The sequence below is a fragment of the Syzygium oleosum genome, unplaced genomic scaffold, assembly GCF_021117445.2.
Source record: "Syzygium oleosum isolate NSW1041296 unplaced genomic scaffold, Sole_v2.1 Sole_v2.19, whole genome shotgun sequence".
Lineage (NCBI taxonomy): Eukaryota > Viridiplantae > Streptophyta > Magnoliopsida > Myrtales > Myrtaceae > Syzygium > Syzygium oleosum.
In genome coordinates this window covers 68,985-92,678 of record NW_026607503.1, presented here as the reverse complement: position 1 = coordinate 92,678, position 23,694 = coordinate 68,985, and the positions used below count along the sequence as shown (strand labels likewise).

Sequence of the window (23,694 nt, the reverse complement as noted above, 5' to 3'; positions counted from 1 at the left end):
CAAAAGCGAAGGGCCGTATTGGGAATTTTTTTTTTGGTCGAAGTATAGGGAATTTGAAGTACATATCATTTTACTGCACTATTTGGTCTTTATGAGAGGATTGATTCCATTTAGAAAATTGAAATGGTCAAACTGGAAAACTCCAGCTGCAGCCTGCAAAGCAAACTTGCCAAAAGCACATTTTGGATGGATTTGCATTTGAGGGCAACACATCCGCTTGATACAGCTGGTGCCTAAGATTCTGATGAAAATGAGAGGAACCCTTTAGCTGGAATCCTAATTTTAGAAGATTGAGGCAGATTATCTGCATTAATTGGGGTCGACTGTTTTATGATGTTTGATTCTTGTGTCTTGACTCATTTGACTCCGTAACGTAGAACAAAAGCAAGCAAAAGTTGTTGGTCTTGTGCTTTTGGCAAGTTTGCTTTGCAGGCTGCAGCTGGAGTTTCCCAGTTTGATCATTTCAATTTTCTAAATGGAATCAAGCCTCTCACAAAGACCAAATAGTGCAGTAAAATGATATGTACTTCAAATTCCCTATACTTCGACCAAAAAAAAAAAATTCCTAATACGGCTCTTCGCTTTTGCTGAGGGAAGCCCTTACCTTCACATGGTTATTGGTCCCATGTGAGTACTAACAAAACTGGGTCTTCTTGTTGCCTAAGGATCAACACTCGTCTATTTCGAAATACTTTTTAAAGGATGGACGACTTTTGTAGAACTCCAATGCCACTTTGTATGTCTTCAACAAGAGATTCGGAAATTTTTTTGAGAAATATTTCTCTAGACCATGGGGAAATGGATTGAACAGCGTCTGCAAGAGCAATCATTAACTTAAGTAGAGATCAAAAGCAAACTAATTCACAAAGTGTCAATAGCTCCAGAAAGGGTACCTGAATGTTTGTTGGAAGTTTAGACCTGCGAGTCCACTTGTTCGTCAACATTAGTAATAAATCCGTGACATCACGATAATTATAACCATTAGTTGACTGGTCAGTCAAAAGTATAGGATCTACGCAGCCATCCCAAGTCCCAGAAAAGATCAATATACCTTTGGCATTCAACTCCTTAACAACAACGGAATCGGGAACATGATACTTTAACGATTGTGAATGATTACCTCATCAGCTTCACAAGCGTCTGTGAAGGGGACCATCGGCAGTCCATAAGTGAATATTCAGCATCCTATCCCTGAGCGATGACTGCTTCTGTTTATGATCCACCACCGATGGTGAATCATCATCATGGACGGTAAGATCTGAAGAAGTCCTTGCTGAAATCAGATCTCTCAGACTAAAATCACATAGTTCCATAACAAGAAATCCCGAGTCTCTGTAGTAAGTAACTCTGCGATTCAGAACCACATTTCGATGTGGTCGCCCGAACAAGCGATGGAGAATCCCATCATCCACATTAACGTGATCGGTAGGGAACCTTTTAAGGGCGACCGAATCGCCACGATGGAAGCCCTTGAACACAGTTGTGCCATGCCGGCCTTTGCCGATCTCCTCGGAGACATTTACAATCGAGATTTCCATAAAAAAAAGGCATCATCAGGACCGAAATTCTCGAAGCGACTAACCTTCAGACCAAAATCTTGAACCAAACTGCCAACATCATGCAATGCTTCCCGTCTCCTCTCATCTTCATTGCGGCTCATTCTTCCAGGATCGGCCATCTTGTCGAGGTTTGGAGAGGGCGAGAGAGGAGCGGGAGAGGAGGGTTTTAGAGCGGAGCTCGCGTGAGAGTGAGAGGTTTGGATTTCAAAACCCTACCTCCCCTTTCTAAAATGTCGAGAGAGGACGAGAGACGGCAATGGCGACATAATTGTTGATCATTTGTTCCTTTAAAACTCTGCAAAAGAGATCATTTATTCCTTACAATTATCTTAATTTTAAGGAAAATGTTGTCTTTTTTTTTCCTTGCAATTCAATTCAAAGCTCATCTTGTAAATAATAAATATTAATAATTATCAAAGCATATGTTTAATATGGGATGCGATAAATTTTGTTTTATTTAACTTCCTTCTTTTTTGTCCCACCTTTAATTATATAAATAGTGTACTCGCAGAACTCCTTCTTTATCTTGAAAAATCATCATTCTCGTTCGAGTGTAATTGATTTTCTTCTAAATTTTGATCCCATAGCACGTACTACATTAGATTAAGCAATCATTCTTATTGCTGAAAATTAAGCCAAGATAACTGAACCACGAGTGTTATATAGTTTTCGAGTGAACAAATCGTGGCACGATGAAATATAAAAAATATCACCGTCAGTTACAACAATTAAACAGCTGCTTCCTTTTTCCTTCGCAATAATCACAACAATGACAGCGCGAATTGCCGATGTGTGTATCCTCTCTACCTCTTGGTCTAGGGTACATTCTCTCTTTATGTTCTTTACAATATCTCCGCACTTCGCCCAATAATGTCGATGTTAAAAGTAACAAGTTTTTACGGAACTGCAGACCACCTTCTAAGCACCACCTCACGCATTCGCATCTTTGCAGCTGGAATGTGATTGCAGACTCTGCTCATTTAACAGAAGAATTCCCGGTCTTGTATTACTCTTTGCCACTGTGAAAATGAGAATCTTGAGAGAAGCGACGGAGGAGATCCTGAAGTATCGTTTGGTGGAGTTGGAGGCACGTCTGCAGCGGTCCGGTAAGCTTGTTGACATTTCTGCATCTGCAATTGCATTAAAATGCATATTTTAACTTGAACTTGATGTGCCCTGAAAAGGAACATTATGATACCAAACCTCTAACGGTGGCTACATATTGGTCGTTTGGCCGTAATCATCTTAAAGTGAAGGAAATGCAGCAAGTTTCTTGTGTCATAAAAGGAGGTCCATGACTACTTTTAAACATATGATACCGCTGATGCACCTCAGACCCGAGACGATAACAAATATTCTCTCCTTTGACATGGCCAACTGATGTACAAGACCACGACTGACCTACATCTCATGGGATGGAGAAAACCCTTACCTCTCTCCGTACTACACAAGCATTAACTGAAGTTTAGACAAATTTACGACAATCTTACTTATGGCTTTGGAAAGCTTTGCGGCATGGACACTAATGATCTTTCTTGGATAACATCTTAGACTTAGAATTGGGCTCGCATCGGCGAAAGCTTTGCATCACAACCGGAAGTTGGTCAGGGACAGTGACAATGAATTTTCATTTCGACTACTGGATATAATCCATCCGACACTAGCTAAAGCTGAGAATAGCCTCTGCCGGACTGAACTGAAGCAGCATAGCGACCGCCGGCAACAGTGCCTCTACCTCACCTAACAGAAGAAAGACGAACCGAAGAACCCCATTACAGAAGAGTTTAACAAAAGAAAGACGAGCAACCAACATTACTTATAAAAATTTGACGTTACACCACAGTATATCTGCTGCCAAAATTTACCTGTTTCAACAAGACATTTTTTAAATATGTCGTATCTACCCCTTCCCTCTTCTGCATCCTTTCCATTTGCGAAGCTCTTCCTTCAATATGGCCTCCTACATCCGCACAATTAAGATTACATCTGTCAAGAAGGGCAAAGGAATCTCGAACGTATTGGAGCTGCATTTATATCCAATATCATCTCCTCACAAATTGAGATGGAAAAGAGAAAAGGAATGGCAATAGCATTAAAAAAAGTTAATGATAATTTACTGCTGATTCATCATTAATAGGTGGAAAGATAGAGCTCAAGGGTGTATATGCAAGAAAAGGCCACCTCTCGACCCTGTAATCTGCATAATGTTACACGAAGGCTTCACAGTATTAGCGACCTTCGTTTTCCTCGGTGAATTGCCACTTCCCTTTTTTTCCTTACCTTCTTTTGTAGTTAAACTTCCATAATCCAACTAAAATAAGTAATTCTTACTTGCGCAAACACGTCCTAATCCATGCTATTACCAATTACAGATCATAATCGAATAAGTTCTATTTTGCAATAATCGCTCATGAAGTTCTTGATTCTTACGAATGTGACTGTCTCCCAGACAATGGGATAAACTGCAGAAGATGAACCAAGTGATCTAGTAGTCCGGGGACTACATCAGAAAAGTGTATTGTACTTTCCAGCTTCCCACACACATTAACAACTCAAAATGCACCCTCGGATCCCACCTGTTGACTGTGAAGACGATTTTCGCGCTCAAGCTCCTCAATTTCTTCCTGAACATTAAATATATTTTAGAGAAGTTTCGACAGCATAACCAGAAGATACAAATGCAAATACGGGTAACGTCATACCTTTTTTTTTAGAACAAAGAGGTAACGTCATACTTGAAGTGCCAAAATATGCCTCTGAGACTGAGCCAACTCTTCCTCTCTTTGAGCTTGTTGCCTTGCCAAAAGCTGAATATTCAAAGAGATTCAAGTAACATCATCTGAATGATCTGCACTGCCCCTAAATGACAATCTTCCTCAAACTACAGTGTTTTGTGTATTTATATTTACTATTGACACGACAACTATAATCAATCCACCGCCTTCTATGTGCCAACTTCCAATAGCAATAAAAGCTCCTCAATTATGGCGCTTTTACTGAATAAAGGACCACAACAACTCACAGCCAAAAAAATTTCGAGCGAAAAAAAGGCTCATACCAGAATTTGCTGTTCAGCTGCCGGGCTAGCTGAGTTTGGTATTTCCTGTTTCTGCGAGGCTGAGAGAACAAATTTGTCAGCCTAAACCAACTTAGAACATTACCAGCTGCTCACAAAAGTATCAAGTTTTCAAAATCCAAGGCGTGTAAGAGTCATTTTGACAGATTACTCAAGGAGTGGTGGTGGACAAAGTCTACATACCTGCAGTGTAATAATCGTTCCGCTCAGCCCGAAATATTTTTTGCTACATCGTCAGCAAAATTATTGTGAGAGTAATGGCAGTAGGGAAAAATATCATTCTTTCTTTCTTTGTTCCCTTCCGAGGAACAAGGAAGTAGGGAAAGATTTCATGGCATGCATCTATCTAAAGTACAATAAAAGACATACCAGTGGTCTCGAATCCACAGATCGTTGAAGATTCTCATTATCATCAAGCAATCTGGAGATTTCATTGTCCTTCTCCTCAATCATTCTATCAGCTAGATCTCTAAATGAATCGTGCTCCTCCTACCAAAGAACATGCCAAAGTAAATAAGGAGAAAAGAATTAACCTCTGTGAGAGAATGCAAAATGCAAGTTACCTTCAATCTTTTGCAACGAGATTTAAGCTCATCTAATTCTTGCTTCATATCTTTCCCTGAATCTGCCTCGTTTTCAGCCTTCTGTGCCTCGCATCTATCTGTTGCATCATTTGAACCATTTCAAAGCAAGAACAATTTGAATTTTTTAAAATCTAAAGGTAACGGAAGTGAAAGAAACTTTAGAGAAAAAATCGTTGACATTTACTTCGCCACGTTTCTTCCAAGTTTTTAAGATCAAGTTCCCATGCTTCTTTATCTTTTTGATGCCGAGCATTCATAGAGTCCAGGTTCATTTCAATGGTCTTCATCTGCTGCTTGGCAGTATTAAGAGCTGCATCCCTGCAATTAATGAATAAGAAAATGGTCATGAAAACATCTACTGCTTGGCAGTATTAAGAACCGCACCTCTGCAATTAACGGATAAGTAAATTGTAAGAATTAAGTCACTATGAATCATGACATTTTCAACCCAATTTGCCTTGACTGGGGAAAAAAATGCAGAAGTGAATACCTCCTCTGACAGCTGCTATCTCTAGCATTCAATAACTGCGCATGTGAAGACGCTTCCATCTCCAGCTGACCTGTCCAAAAGCACGGCCGTCAGATTCATAATTGTGCTTATTTATGCACATTTGATCTTCCAAACTTGCCACGAGGGTAAAATACTTTTTAACTTAGCCACTTCAACTTCAGCGCGAATGCAGTTGCTCTCAGCCACCTCAAGCTTTGCTTTGAGTGCCTGAAAAGCAGCTTCCCAGCTTTCCTTATCCTTATCCTGAAAAACTCATACACTATTGAGATAAGACTCACCGAGAAAGCACGAAGAGTAGCCTATCATAGAATGCCACGACATATACGGCAGTAAACATCATACACGGCTGAACTATCGAGAACAGAAACTCCTTTCAGAATTTACAAAACCAAAAACTTAGAAAAAAATTTCTCCATCCAATTAACTTAGACACACATAAAAAGGGCAAAGAAACTTCCCTGGAAGTGGTAGATATATCCATGGAGGATAATATAGTTTTCCTTTAGTCAAGTAACAGGTTATTGCCATTAATAAAAAAAAAAAAAAAAAGCCAAGGTGTATTCGACACATTCTGCAGAATCTGGGACATTCAAAACCAAAAATAGACGCATCATCAGAAAGCAGAAAAGTACCGAGGTTTAGAATTAAGGGCGATATCCAGCCAGAGAAAATTAAGCCGATAAAACTCTAAAACGAAGCATCCATGCCATACATCCAAAGATGGAAAGAAACTAAAAGTTCAAAGTTTACTGTATAAACTGCTTTTTATTTCCATTCCATATCCATTATAGTAAAAATAACAATAATTTCGGCTCATGCATGCTCACGTTTCAGGTGTGCAACCTCTCCTTTAACAGATTTCATTGCGGCTCTAAGTCTTGCAGCTTCACCAGTTGAAGCTGCATCAAGCTCTGCAATCTTAGATTCTCTTTCTGCAAGTAGGACCTTTAATCACGGAAGAAATACAATGGATAAGCAGTCAAACTTAAAGTTGAGAAGTTCTCAAGCTTCTAAGCATATCTTAGCCCACAACATTGGAAATTGCAACATCTATACGAGATCAACGTACTAAGTCATTTCTTTATTCTAGAAGCCGAAATAAGCCCCTAGGAGCCTAAGGCAAATGCTATTCAACCGCATCAACGGTTATGCTATTTCACCAAAAAAATAGAGCAAATAACTGCAATACTGTCCTCGGATGCTGCTCATTTGTTGTCAATAGGCACCCAACATGGAAAAAAGGTCGGAACGAAAAACTCTCACCTGAAGTGAAGATATCATTTCGGTTGCTTTGCTTCTCTCAGAGGCTGCGTCAGCTAGTTGGGACTCCAAATTCTCTATGCTCTGATAAGGAAATAGAAAAGAACAAGCTTAAACGTCCAAGTGTTGAAACCAAGGCGATTATCAGACGGCACATTAGGATGCAGATGCCATTTAGCTTCTGATGTTTGGCGGTGAGTTCAGATCGAGAAGCTTGCCTCTTCTCTTCTGCAGAATTTAGCAAATTTCGAAAGTCTTCCAACATCTAGAGGTAAGCAACTTTAAATATCAGTACTATTTCCACGAGCAAAGCCAACAATTCAGCATATCCTATGCCTTTTACTGTGCAAGCTCCTCTACCTAATACTTCGTATCAGTTTGTTGGTTTGCTACTGTACAACTTTCACACATATTATCATGCAGGTCCAACACGGTGATTGCTAGCCGTGTTTACTAAATTCCCAATTAACATATATAGCTACTTAGATATTTCAAAATAGACACCTTACTTCCTTTTGTATAATGGACACGAATATGCAATCCTGAGCAGAAAAGGAGAACCATCACTCAGAGCACTACAGGGCCGATGAAATGGAACTTCCAAAATCGAACTACCTGCTCTATCTCAAGAAGGGACTGTTGCATTGACTCGGGGGCAAGATCTTTAGGTTGCGAAATCGCCGCAATTCCTCGTTGTCATCTCGAAGTCCGTGTTTAAAAAATGTTAGCACAATGATACATAGAAAGAGCACAATACAAATGGAAGAGCCCTATCATCGATTTCATCGGCTTACAACATTTCAATACGGCAGCAAAGGTTTTATAATTAATCATTACAGGAGAAAAACAAGATTAGGAATTCTGGTGAAATACAAACATATTATTACGATTTTGTTTCTTAAAGAGATTAGGTATTGCAGGCTAAACATATTATAGAAAACTTTTCTCTGAAAAAAAGCGCAGCCTAACATATTTTGAGTCTCCCCTTATCAGTTTTCATACTCCAAAAAGTGCAGTCAAATGGCTGAGAGTTCAGATGCAAACTGTATCCAACTAAAATACAGATCCAAGCAAAAACAGCAATTCAACAGACTCCCCACCATACCCAAAGTGTTTCACTGCTACGGCATGTGAAGAAAATCTCACTAAATACCAGACATGAAACTTCATCTGACCTTCAGCAAGCCTGGCTGAGATCTCCTGCGCTCGTGCATCTGCCTCCGAATGTGCTACTTGAAGATGCTTCGGAGCCTCCTCTGCTGCACCTCGTGTTTGCTTTTCCCCCAGTAGTTCTCTCTCCAGAGATTCTATTCTCTCATTGAGTCTCTTCACATCTTCACCTTCCTGCCCACCTACTTTCGTTCGTTGTGGAGACTAATCTCTTCCAAGCAAAGATCTTTTAGACCCTCAAAATGAAACTTCAAGAACTCGTTTCGAAGCTTGAGTTCAGTAGCCATCTGCACGAGCCCATCGTGAGCATCACCATAATGCGGGGTGTTTTCACATGATCCGTTCTCCTTCGCAGGAAGCCCGTTGCTTCTAAGGCTAGTCTCATTCATGCGATTCCCCGTCTCCAAAGAATTTTCCATGTTACGTTCCCTCATTTCAGCTACCCCACCTCCCTCTGCAGACATTCTAATGCTCTTGACAATCAACGTGTCCTCCGCCCAAAACAGTACCCCTTATCGTGCATCACCACATGCCTCGCCGAATGAACCAAAACAAACACGGAATGTATGCGCAGGCTCATTCAATGATGGATCTTTCTCGATTACATAACCAATCACCTTAGCTGGTATTCCTGCTACCGTGCTTCGATAAAAAAAGAAGAAACCATTAGCAAACTTTACGAGTCAATCAAATTAATAGAAAGACAATTTTATTAAAGCAGTAGTTGGGTAGTCCATTAAGAGCTTACCCATGTGGAGGAATATCATTCAATACCAGGGAACCAGCTGCGATCATCACACCCTCCCCAATTTTTATATTTCCAAGTACGGTTACACTCGCTCCAATAAGTGCACCTTCACCCAACTTTGGATGACCATCACCGGTCTCTTTTCCGCTCCCTCACAGAGTCACACCCTATCATCCGTTTTGAATCAACATAAAGTCGTCCCTTTTCACGGAGAAAGAAGCAGAATAAACAGATGACTTCTTGAAGCACGTGTTCTGCTTCAGATGTGTAAAAGCATTATTCTACAAGCAAAGCATCGAAGTATATGAAATGCAATTACACTGGTAAAAGATGACAGGCTACAAAAACAACTTTTCCTCTTCAAATGTGTGATTTCTGAAATCTGAAGTTCTTCAATGTCCACGGACAACAATTGACGTTGAAGCAGTTGCGAGTTTTGAAAGGCTAAGTTTTCGAAAGATCGAAACCTAATATAATAAAGAGCCTGGTATAGTATATTTGTACGAAGAATGCTTCTGATCATTGCCTCTTGAGTTTTGGCAAACAAAAAAGATATCTATTAAGTCCATGGTACTTCTCCGCCATTCATATGCCTAGGAGCAAAACTGATGCATCACAATGCATAATAAAAGCGACACAACAGTAATTCAGATCTCTACAGTACCGAGCCATGCTTGTAGAAGTCCCAGGGAGAATTATATGCGTCGGCAAGCAGCAGGATTTCTCGGAGGCTACCAAAAGAAAAAGCTAACGGCTTAGAAAAGAGACGGAGGGGAAAAGAGAATTGGGTTTACCGGCATCAAGGAAACTCTGTCTCCAATAACGGCAGTCTCGCCGATAACCAAGCCTGTCCCATGATCCAGTAGTATTCCCTCTCCAATTCTGGCAGACTGCAGAAAATAACCCAATTAGAAAATAGATCATGAGATAGCATTGCAAACTAAACAGTAGGAGAGAGGCTCATTATCCCTCACATATAGTACAAGTGCAATAAAACTCCCCCCATGTGTTGACTTTGACCCAAATCTATTAAAATCATCTTCACAGTTCCCAAAAGTCAAAGTTTATATGACAAAACATGATTAAGAAACCTCGAAAGTCCAGATTTGTTCAGCGATGTTTTCTGAAAGTCGGGACCAAATGCTGCTCTCCACTGTTGCTGGTGTCGAAAGTATATCCAGAAGTTTGGATGATGCGATTGTGCATCTTCAGTAAAATACAGAAGTAGAACTCGAGAATACATAAACCTTAAGAAAAGAACTAAATGTACCGGGATGTATGTCAACTCCGAAAACCTAGAGAAAAGGGGCGGGAAAATTCTTAAGAAAGCAAATTTCTGATTATAACAGTTACTGAGAATGATCAGACAAGCCTACCTCACTAATACGGCTTTGCAATGCCAGGGCGGGTACTTCCTTCCTTTTCTCCACAATGCATGTGCTACTCGATACGATTGCATCGCAAGGAACGGCAACCCTACAAAACGAAGCAAGGGAAGACATCGTCGGTATTACTCTTGCATTCTGAATGCCAATAAAAAACTTCTCCGAGTACTGCATGACCATAGCCTGAGACCAGTAAGCTATCAGTAAATGTGTTCAAAGATATGCAGAAGTACAGCGCTAATACATCTCCATTTAAGTTTCCTGTTGAATGTCAACTTTCAGACTTTTTATCTGTAAACTACTGCTGCTTGATGGGACATTTTTGAGTGACTTGGTAACCTGTTCATGTGTCTAACTTTTCCCTTACGGTTGATGAGTTTAAGAAATTCTTTGATGTGTCAAACCTTGAACCCCATTATGAAGTTTCACACATTTTTGACAAGTTTAGATTGTAGTTTCTAAAGGTTGACAAGGATCTTGACCAATCTGCACCACGTCTCACACATGAATTTTCATCCAAGGCATCTAGTCATGTTGTCTATGGACATTGCATATTGTGTTGTAATATAGCTTATGGTATAGTCCTGGCTTCAGATCACACGGTTTCAGTCTAAATATATAATAGTGATGGTGATTCCACTTTGAATACTTATCATTGTTATCTCCTTATGTTGCACAGGAAATACCCTGGGAGAAATTGCTGGGGAAAAGGCTGGTATCTTCAAGGTGTTTTTCAGCACTCATATATTGCTGAAGCATATAATTAGCACCCTATCAGCATATTGTTCTTCTTCGGGATCCATTTGGCTTATATAGTCTAATTTCGTGTGGCCCAGCGAGGAGTGCCAGCATTTACTGCGCCTCAACCTGATGAAGCTATGCAGGTGCTTGAAGTGAAAGCTTCTCAGTTGGATGTAAGATGTTCTTGCTTCGCTGGTCAGTTGCCAAGAATTGTAAGATGCATGAAGTAGATTACTTCCTAAATAAACGGATTGACTTTACGCAGGTCATAATCTTTTCAATCCGAAACTTCTTTCCTATTAAACATACGGAGTTCCGTAGCACGAAATGAATTGTAAAACTCGCGGGTGTCTATTTCTCAAGCTTTGTCTAGTTTTTCTTCTGAAATAGCTTGAATACTATATGTTTTCTTGATGGGATTTTCCTCACTTATCAGTGAGCTAAGGATTGATTGTATTTCTATTGCATAATTCCACATGTGAACATATAGTTGATTGACAACATAATAATTCTGCTTATAGGTGAATCTTCAAGTAACACCGCCACTGGATGCCAACCTACTTAATAGTCTGAAACTCGGGCTACTGGGTGAGCATCAATTTCTCAATACTGGTCTTGCTGTTGCTCTATGCTCTACTTGGCTTCAGAGGACAGGTCATCAGGACATAATCTGTCTGCAACAGATGGTAAGCATAATCCTGAGTTCATTTCTGCCGGTATATGTATTTTTGTGTGCTAGAGCAATTTGCCCGAGCAGTTCATTAAAGGGCTGACATCAGCCAGTTTGCAAGGGCGAGATCAGATTGTTGCGGATTGGCTATTAAACTCTGAAAGTTCAGGAGAACTGGTGTTTTATTTGGATGGTGCTCATAGTCCTGAAAGCATGGAAGTATGCGCCAAGTGGTTTTCTCTTGCTGTTAAAGAAGAAAATGAACCTCAGAACTGGTGTAACCAGCAAGGGGGCGACTCTAAATCTGCAAATACAATGTTAGGCAATAACTATGGTAAAAGTTCCGGAAAAATCTCCACACAGGTAGAGCTCATTGACTTTGTTTTACATTTATTTTTAGTATTGATGCGTCGAAAAGACGGTAGGATTTGAAAAAAAGTACGGGATACTTTTGTATGCTTGTGTTCTGTTTTGATGGTCAGTCTGCGTTGATATATTTTCTTACTCTTCTCTCCACATAATATGTTCGAGCAAATGAGAACGTGCATAATCTATGAAATATTACCAACAGTAATTGACATCATTCTAATCTAAAACATCATGAGATTCATGTGATATTATCTTTGTTGATCAGAATCCAACCGTAGTTTCTTTGTATGAAAGAATGGACTTTTATGCATTGACAATAGGCAGGCAGTATTTCATGGTACCTTGTCATGTGGCTTCAAGGACCAGCTTAATGGAAAGAGTTGGCATAGGTTCCAACTATCTTAAGCTAGGAGTTGGCAGATCCGATTCCGCTTGTACAAGACAGTCGGTCGGAATTATTGGCAACATTGTTAGCTTTGTGCAAGAATTTACGATTACCTTTGCAATTCAGCTGCAGAAGTTGATGGCTATTATTTTGTTTCTCTATTTTTGTGTCCTTTTCACAATTGGTCATGGATTTCCTTGGGATGTAGAGAAGTAAAATATGTGGGAATGGTTTTTCTCCTATGACTAATCCATTGTGCCTTTCTTGTGAATCTGAGCTAATTTATGTGATCAATGCAGATACTTCTCTTCAACTGCATGTCCGTGCGAGATCCTAAGTTGCTCCTTCCTCGCCGGATGACTACATGTGCTAGTCATGGTCAAAGTTCAATAGATATTGCATCATCAAGCAGTCCTTTCCCCAATTCGCGACATGAAAAAACATTCTTTCATTTGTCTTCATATTCACTATTTAGAAAGTGAAACCAGGGTAAATGTTTGATATTTTTGTTTTCAGCAACAGATTTAAACATCTCTTTACATGGATCTAGACTGATTTCTGTATAGCTTCGCCATACTTACCCACTGATATTGAGAAACTAGAACTTATCGATGGTCATACAAGCTTAGCTAGTAAGTCTCTAGGTATATGTGAAAGTGGCCAATGGCCATTGCTAGTATGCAATAGAATCTTCCACTGTCGTCTGCTGTTGTGTTGTTGTTTGCCGTTGTTTCGTTCACATCCTATATGTCACGCGTAAGGTCTGGCTTACATGCAAGGGAGTGTTAAAGATATATGCTCATATGCATTCTGGACAAGTTTTCGGACAGCTTAAATTTTTGGAGAAGTGCTTGTTCAATAACATCCATGCATGACCAGCTAAGATACACCTAGAAAATTTTGCTGACTCTGTAAATCAAAGAGTAGAGTCATGTTTTGAAACTAAAATGTAATTATGATCTTTACATAGGCCGAACTGCATTACCAACAAACTAACAAAGCAGTCGAACTACTTGACCAAAAGCAACCTCTTTGACCAGCTTTTTTCCTGATCCCGTTTTAAGGACACTTTCTTCTCCAGCATATACCAGTTATCATTTCCACAAAGATCTCTAGTTCCGCATATTTGTCAGATGCATGGAATTGCTGGGCAGTATGTTAATGTGAGGATGTCTTTTGGACAAATGTATAACGACACGCATATGTATTATAATGTCCAGGAGTGCACTTCAAGAAGGCGCCTTTTGTACCGAACATATCTGTATATTACAAGGTCGGGTCACATGCTCTACCTCCAAGCAATTCTCAAGTTGATTTGTCGTGGCAGCTTGCTCTGCAAAGAGTTTGGGAGAACCTTATCCAAGGTGAAAAAGGTTGTATTTTGTGTGCCTTAGATCTGTCTCTGTTACTCAATGTCTTCCACTCACATATATTCTTCGTACATGTGATGTATAGAAGGCGAGGACAAGAACATAGATGTCGCTGGTGATGAAGTTAGGGATGATACAGAAGCTTGCATTAAAAGTTGTGAGAATAGTGCTGTGTTTTCTTCTCTTCCATTAGCTATTAAGTGGCTGAGGGACAATGCGCAACAGAATCGCTCAGTGCGGTTTCAGGTAAGTGTACTTTATTGAAGAGCATTTACCTGTTTCAGATGTCATGAATCAACTCTGTTCCGTTTGTGAACGTACAATATCTATATTACCTCTTCTGGAAAGAAATGGCTAGCTCATTCCGGTTTTTCGTATTATTTTTTCGCTTGATTATAGCACCTTGTATTTGGAAAAAAACTGAGTGCAACTCAGGCTCGAATGTAATGTTAATTCTTAACTAATTCGTCCATGTTGGTTTTTGGGTGATGTTAAGCACAATTTTTGGTAATTGACTGCATGGTTGGTACATAACTGTGGATAGCCAACCGATAAGTATAGTAGGGCACCTGACAACAGAAATGCTGCAGAGGCCTGGGCACGAATCTAGTGAGAAATACACTATTAATATTTCTTTACCGGCAATGAGACATCAATGCTTAAGATGATTATGTTTGAAAGAATCCCGTATCAATAAATTTAGAAGCACAAGCTTGGTGAATGTCAAATCCAGGAATCGAAACTACAATTTTGTATTTTGCAATCCTAGCAAAAGGGTACTTCTCTTACCTTTTCCTTTTACATGCATCCTTTTCTGCCAATATCATGCGTGCTTTCTCGATACTTGCATAAGGAAAAAGACGACTTGTATCTTTTCTAGTTTTCTTTATGATACTCTTTCAGCTTATGAAAACTTGTCACATGTTAATCATTTTGCCCATTTGCCTTCAAATTTCACATTAGTTTATGAACAAGGAGCCAGAGTGAAATAGTAATCTTCTAGGATGAGAATCTTCACGTATGGTTGACTTGCCTGAAATGCTTTCAACCGGTGCATGGACTGTTGGCTTGATAAAACTTTCATGACATAAACTTTCAACTTGCAGAAGGATGGATCGCCTGTCAAGCTTAATAAAATCAAATGGGGTCAAATTTCCTAGAAATGCACGCTAATTTTCAACTTGACGTTTTTGTGTTCCTTTACTACTGGATGATCGTATCATTTAACTTACAGTTATTTCTTTGGGATAATGTTTTAGGTTCTTGTGACTGGTTCTTTACATCTCATGGGTGACGTGTTGAGACTTGTTAAAAGGTGAAGGTGTCAACCCACTCGAAGCCCTCTTAGATTGCTTTGCTGCGGAATTCGTTGCATCGCGGACGAGTTGGATGTGTCCTGGATGGAACTTGTCCCTTGCACACTAGCAAAAGATCTTCTACTGAAATGCTGAAACTGCATTGCTTGTTCTCAAACTGCCAGGACATTCTTCAGCACCCACAGGTTTTTTTTTTCGGCGTTCTGCCATTATTCTACTTATTTGATGTAATTTATTTGACGTCGAGCATTTGAGCAATAGTCGAAGCAGAGAAGGTTGTTTGGATATCTGTTAAGAGTGGGCTTTTCTCCCTTTTACAGAAGAACACAGGCTCTGTTGTGTTGACCGGAAAGACTTCTATTAACATGAACTGTATTTTTGCTCGTACGTCATTGGAGAAGCAAACAGTGGATTGGCCTCCTTTTGCGACTTCTAAATGTGCAGTTCAATCGCCCATTTTGGTCAACTGGTAATCTGTGCATAGCAATCACAGGATTATTTTTTGGATAATTTGTGCTTTTAAGGTTTTGACGTAAATCACAATCAGATCTAGAGCACGCTCTTGGTTGGATTCAGAAGTAAGATAGACCAAATATTCCAGAGAGTTTTGACGCTTGAATTCCACCCAATAAAAACTAAGTCCTTAAAGCCATCAATTGACCGACGACCAGACCTCAAGTCCAAATTTTTGCACTTACCCCATGTCAAATAAGAGAAACAAAATGGACTTGTACAACTAAACCGTTGCCTATGCATACTTCCTGATAAGAGATTTTGGAAGATCAGACATGTTAATCTTACCGATTCCCCGATCGAAAATCTGCCCCATTAAAAAGGAAGCTTTTTTTGACCAAAAAACCAGGAAGCTTCTAGTTGGTTATCGCGGTTTTCAAACATCCTGTTCTTATTTCATAAGATTATGTATGTGAAAGAGCAGTTACTACTGAGCAGTTACTAGTTCTGATCCAAAATCCTGATTTGGAAATTCTATTGCAAAGCCGATACTACAGGAGTGCACGGTCCTTCCCATTAATGTCTGAAGAGGCTTCCTTAAGTCAAGGACAATAGATCCTTTATCGGTGAGTCATGACATTTGGAATACTATCACAGAAGAAAACCAATACCACTCTGCCAAATCGAAGCTACAAACAAGCTCAACGTATCTGATACTTATTACACACAAACTTATGCTGGCTTGAAGAACACTATCACCAGAATAGAATGACTCTGTACAACAGTGAATTCCTACATCACATAGTACATTTGCATTATCTCTCTTAGCATCTATGCACTCCCCCCGCATGAACTTTAATTAGAAAACTGTCGCTCTTCATCGAGTCAAACAAAAGCAATCGAGAGACTCTAAACACTGAAAGGAAGAGAGATTCAACCGTTTTCCGGCAAAAATGATCGAGCTAAGTTCTCTTATCTCTTATCTCAAAGCAATTGGCGAAGCTGTTGATTTTCTCTGCGAAGATATTTGACTTCTTTCATCAACTCAGCTTGATTTTCCAGAATTGAGGCCATCACTCTCGACATTTCCATCTGTTCAATTGAAGCAAGAAATAATCAGAGAAAATTGAGAGAGGAGGAAAAATGTATATGAGCATACCTCTTGCATATGGAATTGTCTCAATATTTCAATGTGTAGATTTCTCATATCCTCGTGAATTGATTTCTGAAAGGAAACTAGGGTTTCGTCGAGGGTTCGTTGAAAGAGCTGCAATGTAAAGGAACTTCCCTGCTGTGAATCCACATGAGATGTCCTCTGAAAATGTGGTATTCCTCCCTGTAAAAGTAACATATTACTGATTAGATCTTATCATACTGAACATGTACAGTGTAGCAGACAAGAATTCGCCTCCAAAGCCACCACTAATAACTATAATTCATTGAACGATGTAACATATATCCATCGTAAGTGACATGAAAAGAAAGTAGATGGTACTCCCCCATCATGAGACAGACAAAAACATTCTGTGGTTTCTAGAACAAAACATTCCTCAAACAGTTTTGAAAAGCTTACATTGATTGTTGGAAGAGTCCCTGGTTCCAAGGCGGCTGATGTTTCTGACCTAGATAACAAACTGCTAAGAAGCTCTTCCTTGGTTTCAATTCCTGTTTTCTTGGTTTTTGGTGAACCTACTGAATTGGATGGTCCGTCGCTGAAGGAAGAAGTAGTGCTTATTCTCTCAGCATAAGTGGAAAATCGCCGTGGCAGGGTCAGAGATGCTGTTCCAGAAGATTCCACTGTAGTTTGTCCCATCACGCCTTTCGGCCCAAAAGACAAGGACAATGAACTAGAGGGAGGGAGTTCTGAAAATCCAAGTGGAGTCTCTTGAATGTTGGAAGTATCTTTACTCCGCAGATTTGGGTAATCGAAGTTTGAACTTGTTAAAGAGCTGATACTTGTCGGGCTCACTGATGAGGGAAAATCTTGGAACGAAAACATTGATCCTGATGTTTGACTTCCAGCTAACGTTCCAAGACGAGAGGGCAAAGTGAGAGGTTGACGAAGATGAGCATATTTGTCCAATACCTTTTCCCCACCCCAAGCTTCTGGAGGAGTGATAGAAGAATCTTCACTCTTGGATGATGGAGGTGGAGTAGATCCAAGCTGTGTTAAAATTCGATTTTCATCCTGCACAAAGAAAAGAAACCGTACATGGTTTTCACAAATAACTCCTATAAGATGTGTGAGTGGCCTGATTTACAGTAAGACGGTAACAATCCACCGGAGTTACTCTAGCGAAACAGAATGTCTTCCGACAAAATCCCACATAGAGTTATAATCTAACAAAATAGGATGCCTTCTACTCTTCATTGAAAGAAAAACTGGGAAATCCAGGAAATGCGAACCAAAATATTAAAATCACTTTGAAATCAAAATCATATCAAACTCCTAGACTGTTTGTATGAAGACAAATAGGCCTGGTCCATCTTCTACCTTTGCCTCAAAAGAGCCAAAACGTAAATCTGGCTCTCAATTAAGGAAGCAAACAAAAATTGCCATACTGTCTGTATGAGCACGGTCACATTCACAATAGGTATCACAAACGAAAGGCTATAGCATTTTCATGGGACAAGTGAAAGTATCAAACCTGTCCTGAATTGGAGCCGGATTTCCAATCAAATATAGGATGAATGTTACTTCCATCCTCAGTAAAGGGATACCGTCGATTGGATGAAGGAAACAACAGCGAAGAAGGTCTCTTATCAAGAGCAGAAAGATCTTTCTTCCTACCATCATCGTCGTTCCATAGTTTATCAAGTGAGGGCGTAATTGGCTGGACGTCGACAAGGGGAGAGAAAACCTCCATGTCATCCCTCAGGTTAAATGTAGAACGCGGAGCATGCAACCTAGCCAATGTGCCACCAGGCCATAGATGGCTTCTGTTGGGTGTTTCCTCAGATGAAACCAAATTTTGCGTGCTCATGGTTAATCCACTGCTACTTGTTGTCAGCGAAGTTGCATCTAGAGAAAGACTTGATCGGCCAGGATTACGTGAGCCAGATACTGACGTAGACATTGTAAGGTTTGATGATGCTGCGGAGGGAAGCGGATCCGGCATAAGTATTGATTCTTCATCAGCACCTCCAAGAAGAGCAGTCTCAGCCGAACAGTTACTCTCGTTCACAATAACTGGTTTGGCTCTTTGCCAGCATAAACTCGTAACAGCCTGATTAATACCACAAAAACTCAGTATATAGTAAGATTAGGATATCAAGGCCTATTTTCTAATCAGAGTTACTGAAAAGTTTCCTCACCAATTAAATAATGATAGCGAAATTCTAAGTTCACAGCCATTTTAATAAAGCACAAAAAAAGCCTGCAGCAGATATGCTTTTTCCATCATTCATTACAAAATTTAGTTCCACAAGAAGCAGCAGGCACCATTACTGCTGTTCCATTCTGTGGAGCGGGAAGAGAGATACCATTATCCAATTGACAAAGAAGTATATATCACTATACCAAAACCAGGGTAATTCCCTCAGTTGTTCATACAATAAAACGAACTGAAATACATTGGCTGCATCTGGCATGCTAGTGTTCAAGAGAGGTCTTGAATTGGAAAGAGAAAGTTCAACCAAATATATCTAAAAGAAGAAATACTTGGATTTTGTAACATGATGCCAGATCCAAAACCAGCATTGATTGCCTTCAATTCACGAATCAAGAATGAATATAATAGATGGAGACACCAGCAGACAAAGCAGAAAAATCAGCAATAAACTCAATTTCAATCTTTTATAGCATTATCTTGTAACTCATTTTATTTCATGTATTCCCTCATACAAATGCCTTCCTGTATTGTCATATAACCCACTACCATCCAATAAACATTGTGTGAAAGGAGATTTATGCAACAAATGCCTCATCATATTGGTTACATTTGCATACCAACATGCTTCTCTATTCATGGAGACACACACAGTGGCCATCCTTTATGCACGTCAATCTCACATAAAAAAACAGGCTCAGTAATTGTTTTCTGGACCCCGTGCTAGCCCATGCCCACTAACATATCCAACTCAATTTCATTCCTTATCAGGTCAACAATCCAAAGTCAAGAAAAAAGGGGAAAAAAGACTATGCTCTACTCTTGTAAAAGACATGGAAGGACCCATGAATAGTTACAAGCAATTATTGCGACAAAAAATCAGTGTTAAGGGGACTTGATGGGAGTATTGGAGAACAGGAAAACAGTTCAATGAAATACAAGAAAACAAAGACTTGCTTAGGTAGTTCTATGTGCATATTAAGGAGACCATTCACAACACAAAAAAAGATTTACAAAGAACCAACTACAAACAGACAAGTATCCAAGTTTGGAAGTTTCATGCCTAAAGGTAATTACAGAAAATATCGATCACCTCTGAACTGCTATAAGCACGAAGAACAGTGAAAGGTTGAGGCTTTGCCCGGACATCATAAAAAACTATGCGACCATTGCTGGTTCCAGCAGCCAATATCCATCCATCATCTCTAAAAGCCAATGAAGAGAAAGGTGCTTCATAAGAAGTGCAAGAAGAGAACCTTCTAGATCCAGAGTCATAGGTATACAGTTTTTTATCGTAACCAACACTAGCGATCATCTGCCACAGGAATTCTGGATATTAGAATCATCGATAGTGTTTGGATCACCGATAATAACGGGCAGACCTTACCAGAAAAAAGATGACAATCTTTCACATCCGCTATGCTCATAGCTATCTGATATTCTCTTTTCAAGAATAAGAACTAAAAAGCAGGTCTCTGCTAGTGAGTGTAAGGACAAACCTTATCACTGGATGGAGAAAAGCTAACACCAGCCGTTGGTGCAGAATGCTGCTTCAACCAAGCAATCTTAAGAGAAAAGAAAGGAACCATCAAAACATTGCCTCAGATATTTACTAAAAATGAGAAACAGACTAGCTATGTGGTGTTTATGTGGTGTGGGTGGGGGCGAGGGAAAACTGCAGAGAAACTATTACTGGTTAAGAGGTGAAAGAAGATGCAGTCTGACAATGATGCTCATTCAAATTCAAATAAGATCTCCTTCCAAAAGACAGTGGATAATCTAAAAGAACGTGCTTAAAAAGAATAAAAAACTCAGTTGGTCAATTGAGCATCACTCGATAGAAATGGAGCCATAATCTCATATCTGAAGTTAAATTGCCAATCAAAATGGCAATCTAATTTGTACAAGTAATTCTCTGGAAGAGCTATTGAAAATGACTACAGAAAATGTCAACATTTTCAATTCTCCAGAATAATATACAAGCATAGCTTTAAACAGAAGCAACAGTATGAAATGGCGCAGGTAAATAACAACCATATCCACGTTCACAGGGATCTTGAAATAAAGTAACAAAAGATCACAATGATAGCAAGCATATGTTAAACATAAAAGTAAACCTTGGGGCTACGACCAGTAGTGTCCCACAGATTAACTGTCCCATCATCGCCAGCAGTTACCAAAAGGTGTCGACTGATCCTTGAGTAGTCAAGTACCCTAAGTACCTGGTCTTGAATCATCCAGCAAAATAAAATTAGCTTACAAAGCAGAGCCAGCAAGCACCACACTGCAGTTTCAGATGGAAACAATAAATGACCTGTGCATTGGGGTCCTTGAGTTCAGCTGCCCTTGCACCAGATGCAAGGTTGTGAAGAATGAGGTCTCCACTGATACTGATAGAAGCCAAGTGCTCATCCTTACAGTTGTACATGGCACCTGTTATTGTATTGGTATGACCCTTTAACCCTTTAATGCAACGCTTCCTCTGCAAATCCCATATTCTTACAACTTTATCACTTCCCCCGGAGCATATGTATCTGGATCCCTTGTTGCTAAAGCTAATAGCCATGATAGATTCCTGAAAGCCGAGAAAATTACAGTAAGTCACTGCCATGGCCATGATAGCATGCAAACATGTAAACTTGAGTTCTTTTTGCTTGTGATCCTCAGGCAACATGTTAGTTTCTTATGCAATGAGTCAGAATTGTGTTAAAGAGCAAGAAAACAGTAGCCCCATCGCAAAAAAAAGTTGTACATGAAAGATCAGAAGGAATGGCAAATCATCAATAATTGCAAATCAGATTGAAATGCAGGTTCTTGCAATTGTATTCATGTACATTGGACAAGTTAAGTCATTAAATCTGCTTCAAGATCGTAGGTAACAATTTCTAAAGTCTAAAAAACGGATCATTAGAGTTACGCTAACCAGTCTCCACCCCCCTTTCTGCTAATCACTATGTTCTGAGCCCTACCAAAAAGCAAGACAGATGGGATAGAAACAGTGTTTTATTTTTCTTTCTTTAGTGTGCTAAATATGGAGAAGCAAGTTTCCAGAGATAGTGGCTGTATAAGGAACGTGTATTTGGACACACAGAAATTCAAAGAAGATGAGCTTTGCTGCTCTTGACAGCCCAAACCTACTGCAAGGCACAAGTACAAACAACAGGAAATAGTAACCGCTCATATAGGAATAGAGAACAACTGCCCGTGAACCCTTTCTTTAGCTTGATTAACAATGGGGAAAGAACGAAAAGAGTAAATCTGGGTACCTCAGTGTTGTCTCCACCATCTGTCCCAGACACTGATAATGTCCCCATGCTTTGACCATTTTTCCTCCACAGCGAGATCTTCCCGTCTTCCACAGCACTAGCAACAACTAAATCTGAAAATACCCAAAAAAAAAAAAAAACCGAAAGTGTTAACCGGGCACAATATGAATTCTTGTCAATCTTCTTTATACACGCCACTAGAGACAACCCTACATGAATTCACACACAGCCAGTCACTCCCACACCGAGTCATAGTGATTGGCCAGTATCCAAACTCCTCATTTAGGATCACCACAAGCCCATCACTTTCGCGAAGACCAAGCGATCACTCCATCCTCACTTTGGCTCCGTAAAGCAATCTAAATCCCGCCCCCGACGGAGCGTAAAATGCGGAACCAAGAAACGAACACTCGAAGCTAAACCCGAAATTCCCCAAAAGACAACGCGCACGCACACAGCACGAGAGACCGTCACTCACTAGTGTGATTCCACTTGACGGAGTGGACGGGGCTCCCCGGCGACGGCGCGTAGCTCGACGCGCACGGATCGCCGGCCTCCACGGACACGTCGAACAGCTTCACGGTGTCGCCTCCGCTGGCGGCCAGGAACGCCGCCGACGGATCCACCAGGCTCTTCATCATCGCCCCCAAGCCCCTCCGCAGATCGGCGGCCAATGCGGAGGGATTTGCAGTCGATTTTGAGGAGGATTTTTCGGGATTTTTCGGGAGGGAGAGCAAAACCCTACCTTCGAAGCATGAACAAGTATGGACTGAAATGCGGAGCGAGAGAGAGAGAGAGAGATCGGCCAAGAAATTTAAAAAATGGATGGAGAGGGTGGGTGATTGGGCGCCTTCGCGAGCCCATGCTTTTTCCCAATGGCATATATATATGGTTGTATATGTTTTAAAATGTAAAAAAAAGTGATTTTGCCACATTTTTTTTTCTCTTTACCTTCTTCTTTCAAAACTATCTCTAGAATAAATAATTAGAAAAATAAGATTGAACATAATTTTGGCGCGTTTTCTTTTTATGGATCTTATTGAAATCATGATGGAAATGTAAGTAACTAATAAAAGTACGTTCTGATTTGGAATTTTCAATACTCTTCCTTTCTTATTATTGCTACTTTAAGATATGATATTTGACGGCCTGATTGGTTAAGCTTTTTGAAATGTGAAAAGCGACCCCTTTTCTTTTTCGCAGAAATTTAAAATATTATTTAAATTTCAGGAAGTTGTGAAATACTCGCGAGTGAATTTACCCTTTAATAGTTGTATATTGTGAAAGTTTTGAATTAAGAAAAAAAGTTAAAGTGACATCCATTGCAAAATTCAGATTAAGCAAAATGGACACGCCCTGAAATGAAACCTTCTTTTTACTACAATGCTCTAGTACCATTTATAATGATCTCGAGTCGAGCCCTCGGAACGAGCATCACGGGTAGTGCCATATGGGGAGTGAGTCACATTTACGAATCAAGTCATAATTCCTCTATTAATTCG

The 23,694-nt window shown here is 39.9% G+C and overlaps 2 protein-coding genes and 1 pseudogene across 3 annotated transcripts; 1 reads left to right on the top strand and 2 right to left on the bottom strand.

The window, feature by feature from the left end:
- Positions 1–2,539: 2,539 nt before the first annotated feature.
- LOC115664398 (protein GRIP-like) lies at positions 2,540–9,713 on the bottom strand (annotated as a pseudogene).
- A 1,458-nt stretch (positions 9,714–11,171) lies between these two features.
- LOC115664397 (folylpolyglutamate synthase-like) lies at positions 11,172–15,147 on the top strand. Its single transcript, XM_056320163.1, has 7 exons — positions 11,172–11,246; positions 11,556–11,720; positions 11,774–12,067; positions 13,009–13,102; positions 13,679–13,822; positions 13,914–14,074; positions 15,088–15,147. The coding sequence occupies exons 1-7, from the start codon at positions 11,172–11,174 to the stop codon at positions 15,145–15,147; spliced, it is 993 nt and encodes a 330-aa protein (XP_056176138.1).
- A 1,182-nt stretch (positions 15,148–16,329) lies between these two features.
- LOC130140512 (protein NEDD1-like) lies at positions 16,330–23,029 on the bottom strand. 2 transcript variants are annotated; one of them, XM_056320068.1, is made up of 11 exons: positions 22,671–23,029; positions 22,193–22,305; positions 21,241–21,501; positions 21,044–21,148; positions 20,426–20,491; positions 20,020–20,241; positions 18,246–18,824; positions 17,171–17,785; positions 16,757–16,933; positions 16,537–16,689; positions 16,330–16,442 (listed from the first exon to the last, which is right to left on the bottom strand). In XM_056320068.1, the coding sequence occupies exons 1-10, from the start codon at positions 22,831–22,833 to the stop codon at positions 16,582–16,584; spliced, it is 2,409 nt and encodes an 802-aa protein (XP_056176043.1). In that variant the 5' UTR covers positions 22,834–23,029; the 3' UTR covers positions 16,330–16,442; positions 16,537–16,581. The 2 variants fall into 2 exon arrangements, with proteins under 2 accessions (XP_056176043.1, XP_056176042.1); XM_056320067.1 differs by having other exon boundaries at positions 16,330–16,689.
- Positions 23,030–23,694: the final 665 nt, after the last annotated feature.

Excerpts from the sequence above, each read along its gene's own strand:
- LOC115664397 (XM_056320163.1), top strand. The coding sequence starts at position 11,172 with ATGCAGGTGCTTGAAGTGAAAGCTTCTCAGTTGGATGTAAGATGTTCT. Across the intron at positions 11,247-11,555 it reads CTGGTCAGTTGCCAAGAATT|GTGAATCTTCAAGTAACACC; the intron begins GTAAGATGCATG and ends TTCTGCTTATAG. Across the intron at positions 13,103-13,678 it reads CTTAGCTAGTAAGTCTCTAG|GAGTGCACTTCAAGAAGGCG; the intron begins GTATATGTGAAA and ends TATAATGTCCAG.
- LOC130140512 (XM_056320067.1), bottom strand. The coding sequence starts at position 22,833 with ATGATGAAGAGCCTGGTGGATCCGTCGGCGGCGTTCCTGGCCGCCAGC. Across the intron at positions 20,492-21,043 it reads CTACTGGTCGTAGCCCCAAG|ATTGCTTGGTTGAAGCAGCA; the intron begins GTTTACTTTTAT and ends TTTTCTCTTAAG. Across the intron at positions 16,690-16,756 it reads GACAATTCCATATGCAAGAG|ATGGAAATGTCGAGAGTGAT; the intron begins GTATGCTCATAT and ends TCAATTGAACAG.